The sequence below is a fragment of the Peromyscus eremicus genome, chromosome 6 (assembly GCF_949786415.1).
Source record: "Peromyscus eremicus chromosome 6, PerEre_H2_v1, whole genome shotgun sequence".
NCBI lineage: Eukaryota > Metazoa > Chordata > Mammalia > Rodentia > Cricetidae > Peromyscus > Peromyscus eremicus.
In genome coordinates, this window is record NC_081421.1 from 33,577,499 (window position 1) to 33,601,999 (window position 24,501).

General features: G+C 40.3%; 1 protein-coding gene across 1 annotated transcript; it reads right to left on the bottom strand.

Moving 5' to 3' along the window:
• Window positions 1-8,815: 8,815 nt before the first annotated feature.
• LOC131912848 (rho GTPase-activating protein 20-like) lies at window positions 8,816-22,201 on the bottom strand. The gene is made up of 9 exons (XM_059265092.1): window positions 21,728-22,201; window positions 21,147-21,308; window positions 18,622-18,731; window positions 17,981-18,167; window positions 15,925-15,991; window positions 13,387-13,547; window positions 13,298-13,324; window positions 11,801-11,959; window positions 8,816-9,001 (listed from the first exon to the last, which is right to left on the bottom strand). Exons 1-9 carry the CDS (start codon window positions 22,055-22,057, stop codon window positions 8,837-8,839), a joined length of 1,368 nt encoding a protein of 455 aa, XP_059121075.1. The 5' UTR covers window positions 22,058-22,201; the 3' UTR covers window positions 8,816-8,836.
• Between the last annotated feature and the right edge of the window lie 2,300 nt (window positions 22,202-24,501).

The following is a 24,501-nucleotide window of genomic DNA, read 5'->3' on the forward strand; positions in this document are numbered from 1 at the left end:
TGTGCCTGGCATGGACTCTGATTTCAGAGATATCTGAATTCTGAGCTCTGCTGCAGTAGACTAGTACCTCTGTGACATTGAACAAGCTATCTGAAGTGTATGTTTTCGGTTTTTCATTTGTATTTTAGGAATAATAGTATCTGCTTATAAAATCATGAGGATTAAACACATGCATAATGTTCAGATCAGTGTGGGGCACACAGGAGAAGATTTTACAACTTTACTTCTATGATAAAAATGCCAGCATAAGAGGGGTATATTTTAATAGCAGAAACACACACACGTGTGTACATGTTTGTATGCATGTCTGTCTGTATGTATGTTTTAAAGAAACAAATGTGAGAAGTAATTGATATTCTACTGAAGAGTTGAGGAAGCCAGACAAATTCCATGAAGCAGAAACTACTCTCTGGTGTAGAGAAATAAGGAGATATTAAATATTTTGAAGTTGTTTTTCAGAAGTATAATTTTCTTCTCCTCTCTCTCTCTCTCTCTCTCTCTCTCTCCCCTCTCTCTCTCTCTCTCCTCTCTCTCTCTCTCCTCTCTCTCTCTCTCTCTCCTCTCTCTCTCTCTCTCTCTCTCTCTCTCTCTCTCCCCTCCCCTCCTTTCTCTGAAATTTTATTATTGAAGAAAAACTGTGTATTAATTACTTAATTACTTTTCTATTGTTGTGATAAAACATCAGGACGAAAAACAGCTTAGGGAGGAAAGAGTTTGTTCTTATGGTTCTGGAAGGGTAAGAATCCACAGTGGTGGGAGACACAGCGGCAGCAGGCAGCGCGGGGGCTGGAGCCAGAGGCTCAGAGGTCATAGCCTCAGTGGCAAACGGGAAGCAGAGAGAAGAAAACCGGAAGTAGTCAGGGCCAATCCTACACACTGTTATAGCTTCGTATAAGTTCCCAATGTCTAGGTTTTGTTGACTAGGTGTCCACGAAGTCATTAAATGTGGTCCTCGGGTCACTGAACTCTTTTTCTATGAACTGAAATCTGAATAAAAGGAAAACACTACAAGTTGCTTGACTAGGGGAAAAGTCTGAGAAACCACGCTGGGCCTGGAGGCACAAGCCTGTAATCCCAGCGCTGGAAAGGCTGAGGCAGGAGCAGTGCTGTGACAGCAAGGCTAGCCTGTTTACACAGTTAAGTTTTAGGCCAGAGGACTAGAGTCTGATTCTGGCTTAATAAACAACCTGCCAGAAGTTTCTGCTTATTTATCCCGAGCAATGTACTGATTAAGCACTGTTCCCGACTAACTGGAGCGTAGCTCAGCACACCCTGATGATGGATGGGGATTTTAAAGAACAAATTTTAACTCTCCTATAGATTTGACTTCTAAGAAATTTTAAAATGTTGAAGATTTATCTTTTAAAAGTTCTCATTAGTGTGTGAGTGCACCACTTGCAGGGAGGTACTCAGAGGGTCAGAAGAACGCATTGGATCCCATGGAGCTAGAGTCACAGGCAATTGTGAGCCGAGCTACCAGCATGGGTGCTGGAGTTTGAACTTGGGTCCTCAGAAAGAACAGCAAGTGCTCTTAACCATTGAGCCATCTCTCCAGCCACAACTTCTAGGAAATTTAATCAATTGTTTCCCCAATATATAATGGGCTTTTCATCTTTTAATTGGCATCTTAGTGCCCAATTCAGTAATATCTATGCTAATGAAATATCAGTAAAAATATAGAATTAACATTTTTGTTTTTTACATTTTAATATAACGTTTGTGTGGTGATATATTGCTTGCCTGGGGACCAGAGGACAAAGCCAGTCACTATATTAAACATAGAAGTCAGGCAGTGGTGGCACACACCTTTAATCCTATCACTCAGGAAGGAAGGAAGATGGCAGGGCACAGAAAGGTATAAGGCATGAGTAAACAGGAAGTTGCTCTCTTGAGGCTGAGAATTTCGTAGAGGTAAGAATGTGGCCTCTATGTGTTTACTTGGGACCAAGGACCTGAGGGATGTGGGTGGGAGAGATTTGTCCCGACTACCAGCCGGCTGGGACACAGGAAAACTTCCAACTATACCTGTAAGTCTGGGGATCACTGTAGAAGAGAGAAATAGTGTAGGAGCTGGAAGATATGGAGAAGGGCTGTGAAATGATACTGTGCTGGTTAATTTTTGTCAAGTTAATACAAACTAGAGTCACATGGGATGAGAGAATGTAACTGAGAAAATGCTTCCATCAGATTGACCAATAGGCATATACATGTGCATTTTCTGGATTGTTGATTGATGTGGGAGGGCCCAGCCCTCTGTTGGTGTCATTCCTGGGAAGAGGGGCCTGGAACATACAGGAAAGGTAATTCAACATGAGCCTGAGAGCAAATAGGGAAGCAGATTAGCTCCATGGTTTCTGCTTCTGCTCCTGTTTGAGTTTCTACCCTGACCTCTCTGAATGATCAACTGTGATCAAGACATGTATGCCAAATAAATTCTTTCCTCCCCAAGTTGTTTTTGGCCAGAGCTTCATCACAGAAATAGAAAGAAAAGTAGAACAGCTGTCTTCTGGGGATGGTACAACCAATATAGTCATGATTCCGCAGCAGCTGTGGCTGTCTGCAAGGGGCCTACATAAGACTGCATATGTCAAGCATGATCAGGCCCTGTCCCTTCTCTCACTGCTGAGCTACTGGCTAATGATGAATTCTGGAGGAGGAGCAGTCATTGACTTCAGTTGTATACCCACTGGTGAACCCACTAGGCTCCAGTGGATAGTTTTAAACCCAATGGTCCTGGCTAAACTCAGTGGGCCTCAAAACAAAAGGAAAAGACAGGGATATGGGACTGAAATGTGTGGGGAAATCGGGACAGGAAGAAGATCAGAATGGCGAGGAGCAACAGTCATCTAGTCATACATATGAAATTGTGAAAGAACACATTGTATAAAGGTTGTTTTTAAAGAGGACTTACCATTAAAAAATAGAATGTAGGCTAAAGAAACACCTCTGCAGAAGTAGGGGTGAGGGTGGGGGCAGGGCACATAAGCTTTCCTTTGGGATGTCAAGATAAAACTCAACACTGAGATAGATGCTCAAAGCGATTTTAAAGAAACAAAAATGGCCTGACATTATTACAGGAAGAGCAGTAAAGAGATATGGCTGGCCACAAAAATATATAGGGGAAAAAAAAGAAACTCAAAGCCCTACTAATTGGTATACTGAAGAAAATGAATAAATATAGGTTTTCAAGTCCTGGCCTGTATGGAGATGTTTGGTACTATAACACGGTAGCACACAGAGAAGACTCGGTACATGTCTCCTTTGCCTATCCTCTTTAGGACATTGTCTGGAAGCCTGATGACTTGTGGGTTTTCCTCAGTGACAATGAGAGGAAGAGGTTAACTACGCCCCCCAACTTCTGGCACTTTTCACTTTCATTGTAAGCTAATGATGTCTGTTTCTGATTCAATATGTAATTTTGCTAGAAAGTTTGCTAAATTGGGCGTGGTTTCACAATCCCAAGTCTAGACAGAACTCTGAAACAGTGATTTCTCCCATCTGCACCGGAAAATATCATGTTCATTAGTAAATTCTAAAATCGCTCTTACCAGTAAGCAGGTTGCTTTTCAGACCCCTTTTCAACTGCAGAATGTAAACATATGGGATGCACAGGAATGGTGTCCAGGAATCAGCTCTTTCTCCTCCAGGGCACTTACCCCTCACTTGCCTCATCTTTCTTGAACTATGGCACAACAAGCTGCTCCTATCAAATAACAGGTACTCAATAAATGTGTTAAAAGCATGGCTGTATTTATGCAAACACGGTTGGTCTTCCACAAGAAAGAAGGAGGCACTCACCACCTTGATCATATCTCCCTAGCTACTAAAGAAAGTGGATCTTTCAGAATGAGAGCAGAACTTCCCACAGTTTGGACATTTTTTAAAAAGACACTTCCCAAGTTCCCAAAGGTGAGGACAATGTAATGAGGACAGAAGAGTCTTCCTTGGTCACCAGGCATGCATGTGATGGGTAAACATACGTGCAGGCAAAACCCTTATACACATGAAATGTGCAACGTGTATATTCTTGTATTTCTTTAGATATTGTTGTATATTATTTTCCCCAGGTTGGGCAGGGGCAGCTTCTAAGTACAGAATCTTTGAAGTCCTCAGAGCTTATGAATGCTTTAATCCAGTACTGTAGAGAATCCAGCCCTTCTCTGAAAGGGAAACCGATGCTGAGACTTAGCTGAGTTAGAAGCAGGGGAAAACACAACAGATTTCCCGAGGGTACATGCAGCACGAGAAACAATGGAAGGTGCTGGAGTCAAGACTGGAGACCCATGGGGCCAGCCCTCTCACCCTGCTCTGCAGAGAGACTATTCTAACGGTGTTCTCATTCAGATCTTTCCTGAAGTGAGAGCCATGCCAGGACACAGCCACAGGCAAGCAGGCAGCTGCACAGACTGAGCCTGCCAGGCTGATTTCAGACAAGTGCTGTGCATGCCCAGGGGTTTCTCCTGCTCTTACCCTGGTCCGCTGCTGTGTATCAACTCTCCCTATGGAGATTTTCTCTTCTCTAACTCTCTGAGAAGTATGGCTTCTCTTCTTGGCTACACTTTTTAGCTCTAGCACCGAAGTCTCCCTTAAACTCAAACCATCCCTGCACAGTCCGCAGCTCACACATTCTTCTCATCCCCCCTGAGCAGGAAGGAATCAACTTGCTATCTGCTTGTCATCCAGGGTCACAGAGGATCCAGGCATCACACTTCGATTTGAAAGATGCCAACACCATACACACACACACACCCTTACTTCTCACTGATAAACTGTTGCAAAAGCCAGATATTCAGCCTAAGCCCTTGAACAAGTAGCTGCTCTTCCTATTTCCCGCACAGAAGTCTCTTTGAGCTGGTCCTTCATAATTCCCGACATCCAACTCCTCCTACTCGCAATCTTGGGGGGAATCTGTGATTCACTTTTCCTTCTTCCTCTCATTTTCTCCATTCATGGCCTTCCCAAACTAGCTACAATCTTAACTCATCATTTTGTTTTCTTTTAGTCAAGTGCCTCTCTAACAACATTATTCTTATAAATTAATATTTAGAGTCACTGTAAAGAAGGAAATGCTTGTAATTATGACAGAAGTAAAAGAAATCATAGGATCTTTAGACTTCATGATCCAGGGCTCTCTAATCTCGAGACCAATCTTTATGATCTGTAGTCATAAATGACGGTTGTATACTCTCCTTTATTCTGTCTATTCAGAAAGGTTGAAGGTTACTTATGTGACTAGTACAACAGACCACAAACAAAGGCAATCATCAAATGGAAACCAAGGGTAGACAAAATAATAAATTGAGGTAAAAAATTACAAATATACACCTTGGGATCTGAGCAGTAGCTGTAGTTACAAGCTACCAAAACAGCGATGGCAGGAAGCACACTGACTTACAAAATTCAAAATACCCACAAGATTAAAAAACAAATGAGTTGCTCAAGTAGTGGTATAGCTATTTGTGTCATCGATGAATTTCTTCAGGTACCTAGTATGAGAACCCAGTTGATGAAAAGGCGGCAGCAGCCACCCCCAAATGGACACACAGTCATAAGATCCTCAAGCCCCTTTTTACAGTTCCTGTACTTAAGACTGTTTGTGTGACTGCACTGCAGGTCTGTGACAATAACCGGAAGGGCCACGGGAGCAGCAAAGAGTGCATTTTCATAGAGTTCGTAAAACCTAAAGGGAAAACCTAGATCTTGAAAAGGGGGGCATCCCATTCAGGAAATCCTCCATCAACATCCCTTCTTTCAACTGAGCATTTAAGTTTAACAAAGCAGAGCTGTGCTGGCAACTTACAGCACGTTCATTTGCTCCAGTAGACAAACTACAGATAGAGAAATGTCTTGTAAAATTTAAGGAAACTGAAAATATCTGTGGACTTATCCAAGGTATTTTTTCCTTAGAAAACAATTTTAGCCCAGAAAAAAAAATCTATGTAGCAATTACTAGAAAAACTCTACCTAATGCAGAAATTTTAATCAGAGAAAAACAGACAACCCCCAAAACCTCAAACTATGTCAGTTGAAGCAAGGAAAGTGCCTTGTGGTGGCTGACAGACAGGATGTTGCAAAAGCAATGTCTTTGGAAGGCTATTTGGTTGGCTCAGCTGCACAGTGCTGGAGGCAGCCTTAACCCTAACAGTTTTACAGGTATTATTGCAACTTGGTTTAACTCCACTGAAACTGTTGTTCACGATTCATAGTTTCTTCTCCAAGCAAACATACATAAACCAAGGTCGCTGGGCCTGCTTTCATGTTTTGTGTTTGTTTTAGTAAATCATAGGATGCCACGGCCAGTGAGTCCAAAAGCAGTATCAAGTTATTAAAGGGCAATTTAACCTCAGGAAGAAATGAGCTGCAAATATATTTATGTTTTCCTGTTTCCTTGCCTTTCAAGAGATCATTTTCATGAATTCTAAGTTTCACAGTGGCTTTGAATTTCAGTTAGGTGTTTGTACAAATAGTCCAAAAAGTTGAAACTGAGTTCATATCACATAGCTCACTGCAGATATAGGAGGACTTTTCAGGGTGTCATATGACAAGGCTTTTCCTGGGAAGATGCAGCACATACATTTACTCACCCCAGATAGGGAGGCCACTACAGACCAAAGTACCATGGAAATCCAATCTGGTGAATCAATGAGTTTTACTGGGGTTAATTACAGGAGTGTGGATGAAGGAATACTTACAGAAGCAGAAATAACTCAAAGTCAGCTGCATCACCAAAGCCCACCCCAGTATGTTATACAAACATAATGGGCTGTAATAACCCTGTCTCAAACAAGGTAGAAAGGTAAGGACACACCTGAGATATCCATGTGAGCCCACCTCACCCTCCAAAAATGGAAAACAGGAAGTCTTGTTCTGTAAGTAGTTTTCTCTGGCATTGCCAGAGAAATTTTTTAAATTTTATAAAATTTATAAAGAGGTGTCTGGCTGATTACGGCCGCATCACGTTCACACACGGCACCTTCTCTCTGGCCGTTGGGGCTGGGGCTCTGTATATGTGACATGGAGGGTTTGAGAACTCACATCCAGAGGTCATAGGACAGCTCTCCAGTGTGATGAAACTGAGAAGTGAAAGACTTGTATGACTTTAAGACATTGAGGAAAGAAATTAAAGAAGATGACAGAAGATGAAAATATTCTCCCATGCTCAAGAATTGGTGGCATTAATATAGTAAAAATGAACAGCCTATAAAATATCATTTTGATTCTCTCCTTTTTCAGCCTGATAAAATTTATAAAGCTTCTGATATTACTAGGAAAACAATCTCACAGAAAACTACCTGATCCTTTGGTTTTTTGTTTTTTTTTTTTACACTCTTCTCCCTCTCTTCTGCAATGTTCCCTGAGCCTTACCCATAAAGCCTCGACATGACTGTCTACATGTTAGCTGAACAAGAATAACACCCATGTACATGAGAAACTGAATGGGGAAAAGTCCCTGAGGGCTGAACTCTACACAAAGAAACATAGGCAACTGAGGAAAGCTGGGAGGGGATAAGTGATCATCCCTAGGGAAGAACACACCAATTGGTTGTCCTGTACCAAACAGTCATCTCTGAAAATATACATACAAGTAACATTATCCTGACTTAACAGTTAATATTTTAAAATATATATGTATATACATATACATACATGCATGCAATAACACTTAGTGAAAAAAGTAGCCATGAATGTTAAGGAGAGTGGTGAGGGGTATATGGGAGGATTTGGGGGAATGAAATGGGAGAAATGTTGTAATTAAATTATAATGTCAAATATTAAAAATAATAGAGGATTAATGATATCTCCATTAAATTAAGTGTGTCCAGACTTCATGACAATATTCTCTTATAATAAGTGGCAGTTATCAAAATGATCATTTAGTTGTCCAATCCACATCAGTATGTCATGGCTCTGGACCACAAATGGACTGTAACTTTGGTGGTCAGTGTCTGAATTCCTACTTTTCTGCACACATACCCTTTTATTAAACAGATATTCTTGAATTTACAGTAATATAATTTCTGAGATTAGCTAATATCTGAGAATTTATTCATTTTTTTCAACAAGTATTTAGTGAGTTTGACAGCAAGTTTGATATGTCTGGGGACACATTGAGAAATATTATCTACATTTCACATTCTAATAAAACTTACATTTTTATCATGGGTGACAGAAATTTGTTATATATACACATATACATATATGTATATACAAAAATATTTGAGAGCTGGTAGTAATATTTTTGTATTTTATTTTATTAATTTCATACAAAGTACTGTTTTCATCATTTCTTCCCCACCACCTCCCCCTCTAGGACACACACACAAAAAGTTGGATGGATTGCTATTTACATAGTAACTTAAATTCTAATTATATTGAAGATTCTGTTACTTATGACTCAAAAAAGCTAATTTTCCTATCTCTAAAATTAGGTTAAAAACTTACCAAATGAGCCGGGCGGTGGTGGCGCACGCCTTTAATCCCAGCACTCGGGAGGCAGAGGCAGGTGGATCTCTGTGAGTTCGAGGCCAGCCTGGTCTACAGAGCGAGATCCAGGAAAGGCACAAAGCTACACAGAGAAACCCTGTCTCAAAAAACCAAAAAAAAAAAAAAAAAACTTACCAAATGAAATGTTCTATGTAAAGTGCTTAACAATGAACCTCACACTTCAGAAAAGGTCTAATCACTGGAAGAACTATATGCCAGTCCATGGTGTGACTGAGTGCAGATGATGATGATGATGATGTTGCTGCTGCTGCTGCTGCTAATGATGATGATGATGGTGATGGTGATGATGATGAAGTTGGTGAGGTGATGTTTTTGATGATAATTTTGATAATCATGATGATAATGACCATCGTGATCTAACAATTCGAGGCTCACCTTCTGAGAACATCTCTGAATATCTGAGGATTTCAAAGCCCTGCTTATTCTGCAGCATTTCCTGCTGCTGGAAGCAGTAGCTGGACCCTCCCTGCTGTTGGAGACACTGGCTCTCTACTCCCTGTTGGTGGTGAAAGTGGCTTTATCAGAAGGGTCAGGTTTCTCTCCCTGGCAACAGAACATTAACAACTCTTTGTGTTTGTATCTCTACAGCCATGTGCTCCATGTTCAACCTCTGAGCTGTCTGCTTTGTAATTTCAGATTCCCGGGCTGTATCATTTACCTTTATGCTTATGTGATAACCATGCAGTGACTTTCAAAGGGATAAAAAGTATCTGGAAAAAGTGGTATTGATGAGTATCTCAGGTAAATTCTGTGAAATAATTAGTGGTGATCTTTCAAAAAACTATTAAATTACACCTACTTGATGAAATTGTAAGGAGGCTGGAGATACTAACAAAACAAATAAGTACTCTTATAAACTATTTGAAACTTTGAGCTCAGAGACTGGAAATACTTCCCTTATGAACTCATTCAAGCATAAAATATAAGATTGCCTTCAGTTAAGAATACCAAGATATTACTTTTGCAAATAGTGTTGTCAGAGCTACTAAACTAAGTATGAAACTTGAAGAGATTACGGAAAAATACAGTTTGAGAAATCCGTTCATGTGATGGGAGTTCAGAAGAAAAGACTAATAAAGTAGTTCTAGTGGCTCTGCCACATAACTGCACATCCTTAGTAACTGAGGGAGAGGAGAAGACTGCCAGACGGCATCCTCCAAAGACTATGGAGAATCATGAAACAGACACACTGGAGTCTAAGCAATCAAGTTATTGGATGACATTTACTATAACAGTAAAGAATATGTAATATATACAGCATAAAATATAGCAAGTGAAACTATTTGTAATGATAAAATAGAAGAACAGAAGGAATGTCATATAATAAGGTTTTCTAAACTATGCATAAGTGTGAGGTAGAAGGAAACCCTCAAATGGAATGAGTTGGAACCTGAGAAGTTCTTACTCATGGCTCAAGTTCATACTCTAAAACTATCACTTTGGGTTTCTCTATTGGTTGATGGTGGCATGTTCAATATCATTTAAAGGAATTCTCATTTCTGGACAAAACCAAAAGATTCAAACAAATTCTGTTAAATGCTGTAAGTGGTTTCCAACACTAGTTTTCAGTGGAATAATATAGAAAGTGAAGGATGTAGCCCAATGGAGTTCTGGGGACTCATGTCTCCAGTTACTGAGAAAATCATGGGCAGGAAGATAGCTTGGCCAACCCAGATGCTGACTCAGTCATCATCCTCCAGTTTTTGGTTCTGTAGAACACTATGACCTTCAATGGTACTGGATGCGGAAGTTGTTCCATTGCTCACTGCTAAATGAAACATAAAATGTCATCTTGATACAAAGATAGTTAGATTATAGAGTCACATCAATTCAGATAAAATGAATTTTTCTGTGTATTTCCTCAAGTCAATGAGGCAAATATCATCAAGCCAAGAAAATCAGCTATGAACCTTATCTTAGCTCTACCCAGTGAATTACTTGTGTTAACAATCTACCTGATTTTGAATGGTGGTAACTGTTGATTCTGGTAAATTTTAGCCTCTTGATCATTCTTCACATATCTATTGTAGTGATTCTGTGTCATTTAATATTTACACCAATGCTAAGTATTTGATAAGATTGATCTCTGTTATGAAATCAAACCAACAATATTGTTTATGCACAAGGATGGCACAGTTCATAGACAGTAGCTGAGGAATTTATCTTCCAGAATGTTTGACGAATTTTAAACCAAGTTATTGTAAATGATGTTTTCAAAACTAAACTAGCTTAACATGCACATATCCACTTTTCTCACTAAATAGCCAAGAATAGTTCAGGTTTAACTAGTTCAGGAAACATCACCATCAACTTTCATATTCATGGTTCAGTAAAGGTTAACTCATTTCAATGTTTCCTGATCTATAAAGGGTTAAGCATGGGTTGAAGCACTAAGGACAGAAAAATGAGAAAAATGGAAAAATCCCACATCTTCTTATACCTTTAATGGGCTATGAGTGCACAGGACTGCCTTGGCAGTCACTGATCTTCACTTTCTTCCCCATTGTGTGGTCTTAACTTTCTGGCATTGAGAGCAAGCCACACTTGGCAATCTCTGGGGTCAAGGAGAGATCAAGTGGCAAGTTTACATGATGTTACTATGCTGCCTACACTCAGGGCATTATCTCTCCCCTTGATGTCTGGGGCCACTGCTCCAGAGTCTACTGAGTGGTGAACTCAGAACAAGGCTCAGTTAAAATAAACCAATAGTATTTGCCCTAGAGTTACTGCTTATAGACAGCTCCATGGCAAGTTCAATGTGGTAGACTCTTCATGAGTATGTTAGGCTAATTCTTGATTATCTGACACAGGATTAGGTTGGCAATGTCTGATAAATGTGAAAGTACTTATTTTTTGGTAGAGATGGAAACAATTTCATGTATGTACTTGTCAGAGGGCAACATCCAACTCTGTGAACCTATTACAGGTCATTCATTAGTGGACTATCCTTTGTGTTATAATTGAAGAATATATATATTTGTAAATCACTTTCCCACTATTACTACTTGTTTTGTTATTTCCTCACATGGTGTGGTCAGAGGTGAAATCAGTGGAGTCCTTTGCAATGGCAAACCAAAGCACACCTAACATATGGGGAAGTTATCTTCTAACAGAAGGCTCTTCAACTGTGTCTTTGTGATAAATCTTTTAGCTTGTCAGACTTTTATCTACCAGGCCTCTTATCCTTAGGTCATTGTGTGAAGGAAACTATCATCATCAGTTTATCTCAAAGAAGGAAAGTACTTATGCATCTCTAGAGGGATGCTAAGTGTGGAGGATGCTAAACTTTCTTCACCTTTAAGACAGATGCAACAACAAGGACAGATTCCTCAGTTAAGCTGACTTCCTCCCCATCGTCAAGCTTTTCTTTAAGGGTTCGGAAGGATTTGTTGGCTATTGTTCTGAAGATCTTCTCTGTATGTAGTCCCTTTTCCTCAATAATAGAGAGCATGTCCTGTGTGAAGTAAAGAAAAGCTTCTATTATTATAGATCCACGCTTTTGAAGCACCAGTGTGTCTCTTACTGAGAACCAGAGCAAGGGCAGGCACAGGTACAGAGCTACACCTGGGAGAAATGAAGATTTTGAATTTTTCTTTCATTTTTTTGTTTCTTTTTATAGCTTTGAGATATATCTTCTCCCCTAATTACTTTTTCCTAATTTGAAGCACTGGGGTTTTGTTGGAATCAGTTATTCCTCGGCATTGACTCACATGTCTGTTCCCCAAGCGTTTTGGTGAATGGTCCCCTCTTGCTCTTGCCTTCTCTTCTATGAACATCTTTCCCATACCTGCCAGTCTCACTTACTATTGGTATATTTCCCTTCCAGTGTCCCAGCTGTTATTATTACTTCCTGTCTGTCCTGGGCCCTGTTATGAGTCTTAAAATCTGTATTTTTAAAAAAGCTTTATCTCGTTAATACTTCCTTTGACAGAGACTTTCATTTCCTTTGCCTGTGACTTTTCTTTTCAACTATCAATGTCATAAGGTGCTGTCACAGTCAAGGACCCAAGGGAATATCAATTCGTCTTCCATGTTTTCAGTATGTAAAAATGACTACCATACATTACTGAATATTTCTCTGTTATCAAATTTGGGATGATCATAATCATGGTTACCAGAAAATTTTTTAAAATACACAAGGTGTGGACAGTAAGGTGTGACATGACAAACTTGTTCATATGCAGCATAAATTCCTGAAACTGAGTATAGAGCTAAAATGGATGCTACATACTTAAAGTGTATTTTCAATGGCAATTTAGTAATGTTTAAAATAGCTCATGTCATATTGGGTGGCTTGTAAATACATTCTACTAGGATGAAATGGTTAATACATAGCACAGAACAATGCTTATACATAATTCCTTTACAATACAAAAGAAAACACCCTAGATATTTTGAATTATAAAATGGAATAATCTCAGTGGCAATGATATTAAGGAAGGCCCCAGAGTAATATGGAGTCATGAAAGAAGCTGGAAGAGTTGAGGTTTGGGGACTCAGAGGGTCTCACCCATAGACCTATTTCCTCCAATAAGCTGGTGGGTTTGGGTCTTTGTGGAAAATAGTGGAAGATGTGGAAACACTGTAAGTTTTTGTTATTTTTTTTTCAGTTTTCTTGAATTAAATGGCTCTAATTTCAGCAGGATTAATTTGTTTGAGGCAGTATTTTAAAAGGCTCTCACTCTCGTGGACAGGTTATCTAGACATTCATTAGTCTTACAATTCATTGAAAACAGAGGTTCCCAGAAATTATGTTGAACAGGAGAGCTGTAGACACCAGAGTGAAACTCACCAGTACTGGAGTAGGCAGATTGCCATCCTACATCCGAAGATGGGGTGTCAGAATTTATGAGTTGTTCCTCACTTGGTGTCAGAATTTACAACAAGGAGTTCCTTGTTTGGTGTTGGTGGGTTATCAGAATTTCCAGTGGGGGGTTCCTCATTTGGTGCTGGTGGAATTAAGCACATGTTGTCTTGGCTGGTAGCAGAGGCCCATGTAATCATCAAACTTATTAAAGACATTTTGACATGTTCCTCAGAATCTAAAAAAGAAGGGAAATCACTGTATGTTATAATTGGACTCACTTAACCCTTCCATGCCTTTTCATTTTATAGCTTACATAGACAAGAACCAATAATATAACATTTATAATAATGAGACTGCATCCCAAGGGACATGATATCTAGCTGTATATGTCTCATACTTGTAGGTGTAATCAGTAGTTTCTGGTGTTTGTCTTTAAAGCTATGCATATAGATCATATTGATCAGCAATCAGAATCAAGCAGTGATGTAGTATACAGTCTGAGTACTCCTGTTGTGAATTTTTGATGGAACAGTCATGGGCAATAATCGGGACTATGGGGGGTACAGCCCCTCAATAGCCCTCTTCCAGGGTCCAGGAAGAATCTACAACTAGCTGATAATCTAATCTTTGATAATATTAAATGAATCTATGTACATGAAACTCTTTAGTCCATATGCTTTATTTTTCTGAGTCAATTCTCTCTCTACATAGCTTCTTTTCTGTTCTTACACTTAGCTCCTCTCTGTTCCTTCTCTTCCTGTCCTGTCATTGTCCTAGTTCCTACTAAGCTCTTTCCATCTCAACCTCATCTGCATCTCTATCCATTCCTCTTTCCATCTTCCTTGTTTCCTCTCCTGCTCTCAAGATCCAACTCAATCCACCTACACTCTGCAAAAACTCTGCCTTGTTGCTTTCTCCTCAGGCCATGCCACTCTGCTAGGAATCTTGCCTCAATTGCTTCCCTCCACCTGGTATGCAATAAAACCCTTTGTCCTGAGTCAATTGCTCTGGAATACCACTTGGCCTGTGAGAGGAAGGAGGGTCTGAGCTTCATTTGCACAAGAAATAAGCTATGCACCTAGCCTGTCTCCAAGGTGGTGTCTCTGGAAGGGTGTTTACCTTAATTCAGGAGACCATTTGCCATTACAGCCTAGGCTGCTTGAGAAGAATTTTAGGAAAAATACACTGTTGAAAGTTCTTGGAAAGTTATGAGTGCATATGAAATTAATAGCAGAAGACAGCTGATATATTAAAAGTCAAATAACACCAAATACTCCTTGAGATTTGACTTAATCCTCTCAAAGGCCCTTAGCTTCTTCCAGGTATTAGCTTTTCCATATTCAGCTGAATTCCTACTACATTCCTGTGGCTTGCAGCAGGGAAACTATAATTTAAGAGCAGTATCTGCACTTCATCACATAGCTTGCCTGACTGTATTTCTCTGACAGTCCTTTGCTTTTCTCTCTTGAACTATGAAATCAAATCTGACAGCATAATTTTCCCTTATGGGTATATATGCTATATGAAGACTTCCAAAAGAACATGCATGGTGGTGCACACCTTTAATCCCAGTTCTCAGGAGATAGAGCCAAGAGGATATCTGTGAGTTTGTGACCACCCTGCTCTACAAAGCTTGTTCCAAGACAGTCAGGTCTGTTAAAGGGAAAAACCCTGACTGGCAAAATTGAGTGGCTATTCTGAGTATTATAAAAATCAGTCAGGAGTCAAGATATCAAGGTAAGTGACATTTCTCCACATATTCTTAATTAATTGTATACGTGGCACTTCTAGAATTTACTTCTTACATAAATTCAGGACCACTGTGAAGAAGGAATAACAATTCACAGGCAGTGAAAACAGAAAAACACCTATAATGTACAGGTGAAGTTTCAATTCCAAATGGTTTTAGTACAGTCCCAATCACTGTGCTGTGGGATGTCTTTCTATATGCTGTGAATATGTGTTGGTCTGATTGGTTGATAAATAAAGCTGTTTGGCCAATGGTGAGGCAGAATAAGGTTAGGCAGGACATTCCAAATAGAGAGAGAGGAGAAGAAAAGGAGAGTGGGGCAGACGCTGCGAGCCACCACCAGGAGAAGCAAGATGTGAAAGTAATGGTAAGCCACAAAGGCACACGCCAATGCATAGATCATTAGAAATGGGCTGAGTTGAGTTGTAAGAGCTAGCTAGTGAGAAGCCTGAGCCATTAGGCCATGTAGTTTGTAAATAATATAAGCCTCTGTGTGTTTACTTGGAACCAAGAGGCTGTGGGACATGAGTGAGAGAGATTCATCCTGACTGTTGGGCCAGGCAGGACTGGAGAAGCTTCCAGCTACATAGCTGTTTGTTGTAAATGATGTTTTCAGGGCTAAATGTGTCTAACTCATAGGATAAGGTTATAGATCATCTATACTTACCTATAATTCCCTCACTGGGGAGAGAAGCAGTTGGACTTCTGGGCACTACATCATTGCCTGTGGGGCTTGTCCTCTCACTGGGACAGGGGTAGTCTTCTTGTTCCTTCTCCTCTGTCTCAACACTGTCGGTTGGAGTGTTCAGGGAATTGTAAGCCTTCTCCCCATCAGAGCAAAGCAATGAGCTCTATAATGAGCTCTCATAAATGAGCTCTTCTCCAAATATTTTTGGATAGTTCTCAATAAGGAATTTGACAAGAGAAACCTGTGATAAAACAAGGCAAACACAAAGGGTCTCTGTCATTTTGCATGATTGTAAATCACATTTGATATATGAGCCTTGAGGCTAAAAGCAAATAGTTCAAAATTCAGAGAAAAAGTCAGCTTCTACAAAATATGGGGGGAGGGGGTTCTGTTAGAAATATGAAAGAAGATTTTTGAGATCAGATGATAAAATGTGATCATTACAGTGTAATACTATATAAGAGGATGATTTCTAGTGCTCCCACTGTGATGGCTACTGTATACTGTTAACTTGAATAACTTTTGTTCCATTTGGAACAGACAAGGATGCTTACAGAAAGGTACAGTTAAGGAGGGAAGACTAACCCTCAATGTGGGCTCCATCCTATTGAAAGTTCCTACTGGGTGACTAAAAATTAAGAGACAGGCAAAGCCAACTGAGCAACAGCATTCATGTGTCTCTGGTTGCTCAGTGCAGAGGCAATGTTAACAGCTTGACAAACAGGTTCATTATTATAAGTAACTGTAACTCTATAGCCTTGGTCCCAGGTTTTGGCACCAAAATATAAGTAACTTTGTTGCAATTCTGGGGGTTTGCTTGGGGCTGCTAGGACAGCTGAAGGCTGGAGCTGTAAAGAGACAGAGCTGTAAAGGTAACCCAGATACCTTGAGCTACTTAGAACAGCTCTGGCCTGGAGGAGTCCCAGACACCTTGAGCTGCTTAGGAGCCAAGGGCCAGGGTGCTACTTTCCTGCTCTGTGATTGGTTGGTTCCACAGGTCAGTTGGCCAGGGGCAGAGATGGCTGTGGTCTGAGCCTAACTGTGTTTCCTTCACTGGCCTTTCTTAGCTTTTTTACTCTAATTCCAAGGCCAGGGTACATTTCTTTCACTGACTCTGATTCTAGGGACCAGGAATGTTTCTTTGGTACTGATTTCAGAGTCAAGGCATGTTTCCTTAGTTCTGGGTTTGGGGATAAAGTGTTCATTTATCTGGCTCAGGTCCCAAACCCAGGCTGTGTTTCTTTCCCTGGTCCTGGGCTCCAGGGCCAGGGTGCTACTTTCCTGCTCTGTGATTGGTTGGTTTCACAGGTCAGTTGTCCAGGAGCAGAGATGACTCTGATCTGAGCCTGTGTTTCTTTCTGCCCTGATCTTAGCCATCTTTCCCTATTTCTGGGCTCCAGGGTCAGGGTGGGTTTCTTTAGCCAGCCCCCTTTCCCTACAATTATATTGGGAAATATTTGATGTAAGGCCTATTTGCAGTGAATTAGGTAATTGTGGATCTGCAATGACAGGTTGTTTGGAACCCTAGCTTTCTCTTCTGTTCGTTGATTCTACACAATATGAGAAAAGAGGTCCTGAGTCAGGCCTTCCTGTGATATACTTCTTACAGGACCAAGAGCAATTGCTCAATCAATAGTTAATCAGAAACTCAAATACTGAGAGTCCAAATAACCATTTGGTCTTTATACTGAATAAATTCTAGTACTTTATTATAGTACTTGAAATATGCCTGCCATAGAAAAGTGTCTCTAATCCAACTATAATCAGCAACAAGAGGCCAAGGATATATTTAATCACATTAACCATGCCTCAGAACAACATATCTGATAAAACAATCCATATTGTCTTTGTTTAGTTGGGAAACCACCTTGAAAACAAGTAGAAATTCACACATTCCTCAGTGATGACATCAAGGGTTCAGTCTTGATTATCTAACCCAGCACCCGCGTTTTCTTATCATTTCACAATATTAGCGCTCAGTGGGTTAGTCTAACAACAATCTAAATCATAATCAACAAAGGACTGAGTCACTGAGCTCAAATACCAATTTAAATTCTACTTACTCAAAATCCACAAATGATTCTTCCTCTCCAGATGAATGGAAATCAAGGGTACACTCATTTAAAAAACAAAAACAAAAAAACAAACCCCAGATTCTCAGGATAATCCTGTATTCCTGTCTCATTGTGAAGACTTGTTTACTCTAGGCACAAAATATATGTCTCATTACCTTTTTGGTGATATCTGCCAATCTTGAGTTGCAGGAACTAGGCAGGCATAGAATACACAGGGCTATGCAAATAGCTAAATGAGAAGATGTCATGTGGTTGAATTCAGAGTTTCTCTCAATTTTGTATAATATTCTGAAAAGTGGTTTCAAAAGGATGACATTCGGTTGGGGTAGTTGCTCTAAAAGACTGAACACAGAGAGAGACAAGTTATTTTAAAACAATAAATTTTACTAATGAAATTGTAAATATGAAGAAAGTAAACGAGTAATTGTATCTTATTCATGGTCTCCTGAGAATAAAATGGAAGGAGGAATGTGTCCTATAAATTATGCTTGAAATATCTCCCCAAAGTCAGAAAAAAAGGACAAATTTAATTGATATGTGTACACACACACACACACACACACACACACACACACACACATATGTTACATAATGCTAAGATTAAAAGCATGGGCCACTGTGACTCGCCAAGTCATACTTCTCCTTTCACAATGTCTTCTATGTTGTGAACAATTGAAACCTTTTGTTGTCAGTCAACATGTTTAGTAAATGATTCTATGGTATATGATCTAATGTGTCTAAGCAAACATTAGTCCTCTTTTTGTTGGTGTTGCTCAAGAAATTAGTAAATCATTACCTCTGCACTGCAGCTACTTCCTTCTCTTCATACACTGGGTCAAGGACACCAAGCCATTCATCATATTGTCTAGATGTCAGCACACTTCCTGGTATATTTCTTAGAAACTCCTTACATACATAGAAAAAATATTTTGTGGAAAATATATGTCACTCAAAATACTTTCAACTATAAAATTCAGCTTAGTTCCAACTTCATTCTTAGTTCCCAACCTATCCCCTAGTTGGAACCTAGTCTGACATGTAGACCCACTAAGTTTTGTCCATCAAAACTAGAAACCTAAGAGCAGATTTTGGGTAGAGCACACTAGCACACACTTTAGAGATCAATACCTCATCTCAACTCTTACATTCAAATGACAGACATATGCGTTATGGTAATTTCTTCATGATCAAGGACTTTTTGCTTCTCACTCTAATGGTTCTGAAACAAGTGATCTAACTGCATGGATGCATGTGCTCATAAGCAAAGACTGGGTGAGCCTGGACTTTCTTTCATGTGCTGAGTTCTCCAAGAGAAAATGCTTGTAGTAACATTGTTGTAGAATATTATTTTAAGGTGTGTTACTTTTGTTTATGTTGCATTTGTTTAACTCTGTGAAACTGTGTTACTGTGCCTGTCTAAAACATCTGATGGTCTAATAAAGAGCTGAATGGCCAGGAGGGAGACAGGAGAGAGAAATAGGTGGGGCTAGCATGCAGTAAGAATACATAGAAGGAGAAATCTGGAAAGGGATGTAGATGAAATTCTAAACAGTCTTAGTAAATAAGAAACACAGAGCCAAATACAGAGGTAAATAGCCAAAGAGATCAGAGAGTCACAACTACCTTATCTTACCACCTTGCAAATGTTGCTTCCCCTGAGAGAGAGCTTCTTCCAGTGTGACTTGTGTTTTTATTGACTTTCTATTCTGCCTTCTCATTGGCTCTGAACCCAACCACGTGATGTCCTCATCACTGCCTGTCTACACGGACCTCCAGGTCTTTATGGTTGGTCCTGGGATTAAAGGCTTTTCTCACCACACTTGGCTGTGTCCTTGACCACATAGAGACTCTGCCTGCCATGTGATTGGGATTAAGGGCATGGGCTACCACCCCCAGACTTCTGCTTAGTGGCTTGCTTTTACCTCTGATCTCCAGGCAACTTTATTTATTAACATACAAATAAAATCACATTTCAGCACAAATAAAATATTATCACAAAGGGGAAGATCAAGGAGCCAGAGAAGGATGAGGCCTCCAAGGCCCAGCCACCCAGCTACATAGCAAGCCAGGGAGTAAGAATGAAAGTAAGATATACAAAAGAAAAGAAAAAGCCCAGAGGGGAAAAGGTAGATGGGATAATTTAAAGATAAGAAAAGCTGGCAAGAAATAAGCCAAGTTAAGGCTGGGCATCTGTAATTAAGACTAGGCCTTGTGTATGGTTTGAGAACTTAGTGCCCGCCCCCCCCCCGAAAAGAGCAAAAACAACAACATAACATCCTCTAAGTGGCAGAGGAAATGGAATGTATGTCTTTGTATAGTGACTGTCAAATAAATATCACAAGACTGAGCAACAATATGGTTCCTTAAACAATATTCCTGAACAAAAATATCATCCTAAAATAGCACTAACCTGGGATGGGGAAATCTCATGAAGCCAAACTTCTAGATGTAGAACTATAGACACATAAATACTGAGAGTAGAAAAGTAAGTCTTCTTCAAAGATAAACTCCCTAATTGGTAATCCAATACCAATTGGTGGCTAAGAAATAGTGCATATACTGCTAACCATAAGTGGACTCATCAGGTGGTTTTAACATTTTTATGGATATATATGTATATATGTATATAATAACAAAAATTAAAGAAAATGGACCCTGTATTTGAGAGGAAGTGGGAAGTTGGTGGGAAACATGAGGACTTAGAGCAAGGAAAAGGAAGGAGTGAAATGATGTAATTTAAGTTGAATTTTAATAGTAACATAAAAGTATCATTTTATGGGGCTGAAGAGATGGCTCAATGATTAAGAATGCCAGCTTCAAAGCCATGAGGACCTGCATTTGGATCTCAACATTGCATGAGAGGGAGACAGGAAAATCATGGGATCTTACTGGCTATGTGTAGCCAAAGTATATGTGGAGGAGATACATGCTCTACTAAGGAAGAAAAATTTACCTCTCAGAAAAAAACTTAGAGTGACAGAGAATGATGGAAACTGGTAACAAAACACATCTGACTAGGCATGTACACAAGGTGACACTCATGTGCCTGTATAAAATGACCCTCCATACCCTATTATTATTTTGAAACCTGTTTTGCATGAGGAACACAGAGGAATCAAATAAAAGATACTTAGTCACATTACCCTTCACTGTGACAGGTTTATGCTTGAACCCTTATGTTGTGAGCATCAGAGGAACCTTTGGCTTATCAGATTTCTATCAGTCCTGTCTACTATCCTTCAAGAGTACACATGATGCAGGAAACTACTCACACAGATTGGGAGGAATCCTGAGTGTAGAGGATTCGAGGACTCTCCCTACCTTTAAGATAGATGCCACAACAGGGACACTTCCGTTGTTCAAGTTCACTTCTGTCCCGGAATCCAGCCTTTCTTTTAGGGATAGGAATGCTCTTATTTTGCCAGGTGTGCTGAAGATACCTTCAGTGATTGGCCCCCTTACACTAATAAAGGATAGTATGTCCTGAGAGAAGAAAGAGAAACACCTGTCACTCCACTGGCAGCACAGAGCAGAGTTTCCTTCTTGAGAACGAGGCTAATGGTGTGCACAGGTGCAATGCCAGAGCCGGCGTGGATGAAAAGGACCTGAACTGGTTTTGGTGTTTCTATCTCCTGTTGTACCCATCCCACCCTAACGTTAACCCTGAGACCTCAGGCATTGTTTATTTGTAATCAGATTTTCCACTACAGTAAAGTGATTTAATCCAACTTTTCCAATACACGGTTTGTGGTGAATAGCCCTCTCTTACCTTCCTATTCTTAAGCCAATGATTTGATGCACACTTGCTTCTCCACTTGATGATAGAATCGAAGGGGGGAGGTATTTAGGAGAAGCAGGATTTTGTCCTCAGGGCAGCCAGAGAAGAACCATATGAGACCTACCAGAATTGCTGTGGGTAGATTGCCATCCTCACAAATGGCAGTCAGATCTTTTCCGAAGATTTTTCCTGTCTTCACAACTGGCGGGGCTGTGCACACTTGGTCCTTGTGGGGCACAGAGCCCTTGTGGAACAACCAAGATATGAAAGGCCGTCTTCTCTTAACTGTTGGCTCCTCTGTATCTAAAGAGGAGATGAGATCATTACACGGAGTAGTTTCATTTGTGTAACCTTTATCGCAGATCCCCAGTTTATAATGTACCTGTTGCAATGCATACAAAGAGGTTATCATTTCTGATATAAAATTCCCCATGTTCTTAAGTTGGTTACTCATCCTGTCGTGTGTGTGTGTGTGTGTGTGTGTGTGTGTGTGTGTGTGTGTGTGTGTATTCTTCTTCTCTACACTCTACACTGTTGTTAGTCTTAGAGACCTGATCTGAGTGTTCTTCGGTGGGAAATCTCACAACACAATGCTGTCTAGCCCCCACATTACATCATGAGGTACTTGATAGCCAGTTGAACAAGCTTCCTGAGTTATGTCCTATCAGAGGCCTCAGTGGTCATACCGTTTTTCCCAGCCTCCCTCACTGGTATTCAGATCAAGCCGTGTTCTTGTCCTCCAGTGTCATAGTGTCCCATCCTTGGGTTTCTTGCTGAGCTTTTTGAAGAGCCACTGTCAAATTTCTTTCATCAGCAGCAGATGCCCTCCTGAGAAAGTGTACATGACTACGTTTGTCAGGCAGACTCTGGGCCCACGCCCCACTGTGTTAGTTCAAAGCTGACATCCAAGTTTCTTCTTCTCTTCTGAGATTGCTTTTAGAATACTGGACCATAGTGAAATCTTAAAAAAGTTACTACAAACACATTAACAGTAAACAAAGGAGTCACAGAACAAAACACAAAATATACAGTCTTTCTCAGCATACAATATACTGGTTGGCTTCCCAATACCAAACAGTCAGGCCTTAAAACACAAGTAATATCATTCAGATTGAGTAAGATGTGTGAGTGAGTGAGTGAGTGAGTGAGTGAGTGAGTGAATGAGTGAGTGAGTGAGCATATGTGTGTGTGTATGTTCGTGTGCACACGTACTTATACATGTATATATGTAATAATTTTTTAAAAGACAAAAATTTGAAAGCAATCAAAGTGGTTCATGGGAGGTTTTGGAGCAAGGAGAGGAAAGGGGAAAATAATGAAAGTATAGTATAATTTGAAAAAATATTTAAATAAATTCAAAGGCCCCAGTATATAAATATTAGGTCCACTTCCAGTTCAGAGTCGATCTAAAGACACACATAAAACACAGTTGTTTATTGAGCTGAAATGAGATTAGAGACTGGGCTCCAATCCTAAGGCCATTTCTACCCAAGTCCAGAACAGATGATCTCCCCTTCTGTACATACAACTTTTCTGTATAACTTTCATTACAGGTTTGTCTAAGTGTAGTGATTAGGACATTTTTTTGCTCTGATCATAAAACCACATGATGGAAAACATATGGCGATCTAGGTCTTACAAATCATATTCTAATGGGACCAAAGGTGTATGCACACATGGTTATGTGTAGGCAGTATCTTGGCATACTTATGGTGACAATCTGCCTGGAAGAATGAAATGTTCTCCCTACGGACAAGCTGAGTCTTGCAGCACTTAGAATTCTCTCAAGTCTGGCCTGGGGCATGTTGTTTGGTTTTTGATTTTGTTCCTTACAGTGCCCCTTTCCAAACCTGCCAATGTGCTTTAGCATGCACTGTTATATTGGATTTCTCCTTGTGCTTCTCGACCAAGTAGACTGTACACCCTGGAGCGTCAGGAGCCTCCCTGGACCACTCTGATGAGGTAAGGATGTGTAAGCCAAGAACTCTAAAAACAGAAAACTTTCAACTTGTCACTTTGTTTGAAGAACATAGGCCCATCAGTGCACTATGTAGGGGGACTTTTGCTGTGCTCCCTGTGACAGTTTTAAGGCCTGCTGGTTTCTGCCTTGAAAACACAGAAGCCTCCTGGACACAGCAGTTGTTTACCACTTGAGGGGGCATGAACCTGGGATATGGGGCCTTAACATGAGGTGGATTAAAGTCTCATGAAGTAGCCAACTTTACTGAGAGCATCAGACAATTGATATCTGAGGGTGAAGAAGAGTCTCCTGAGCAAAGTGCACAATCACAAGGACAAGCTGCACGTGGCAAAAATACTTTCCATAGAGGCTGAAGAGTAGCAGCAGCTGAAGTGAACTCACTCCTATCTGCTACACCTGGGAAGAGCACAAAATCACATTCCAAGAACATTTCCGTGTTTTTGATGAAACTGAAGTCACAAGACCCTTGTCTTGTTTTTGTGGAGTTTTCTCACAAGCACTCAGAATTTCCCTCTCACGACTCCATTCTTGGAATGTGTTCTGACAGTGACTGTGGGCTAGAAATACATCTACAAAACTGGAATTGTGTAGCTAGAGTTTTCCTGCCTGGCCCACAATCAGGACAAATCTCTGTCACCCGCCAGTCCCACAGCCACTCAGACCCAACCAAGCAAACACAGAGACTTATATTGCTTACAAACTGTATGGCCGTGGCAGGCTTCTTGCTAACTGTTCTTACAGCTTAAATTAATCCATTTCCATTAATCTATACCTTGCCACATGGCTCGTGGCTTACCAGCATCTTCACATGCTGTTTCTCATCATGGCGGCTGGCAGTGTCTCTCTGACTCAGCCTTTCACTTCCCAGCTGTATTCTCCTCCTTGCCCCGCCTATACTTCCTGCCTAGCCAACGGCC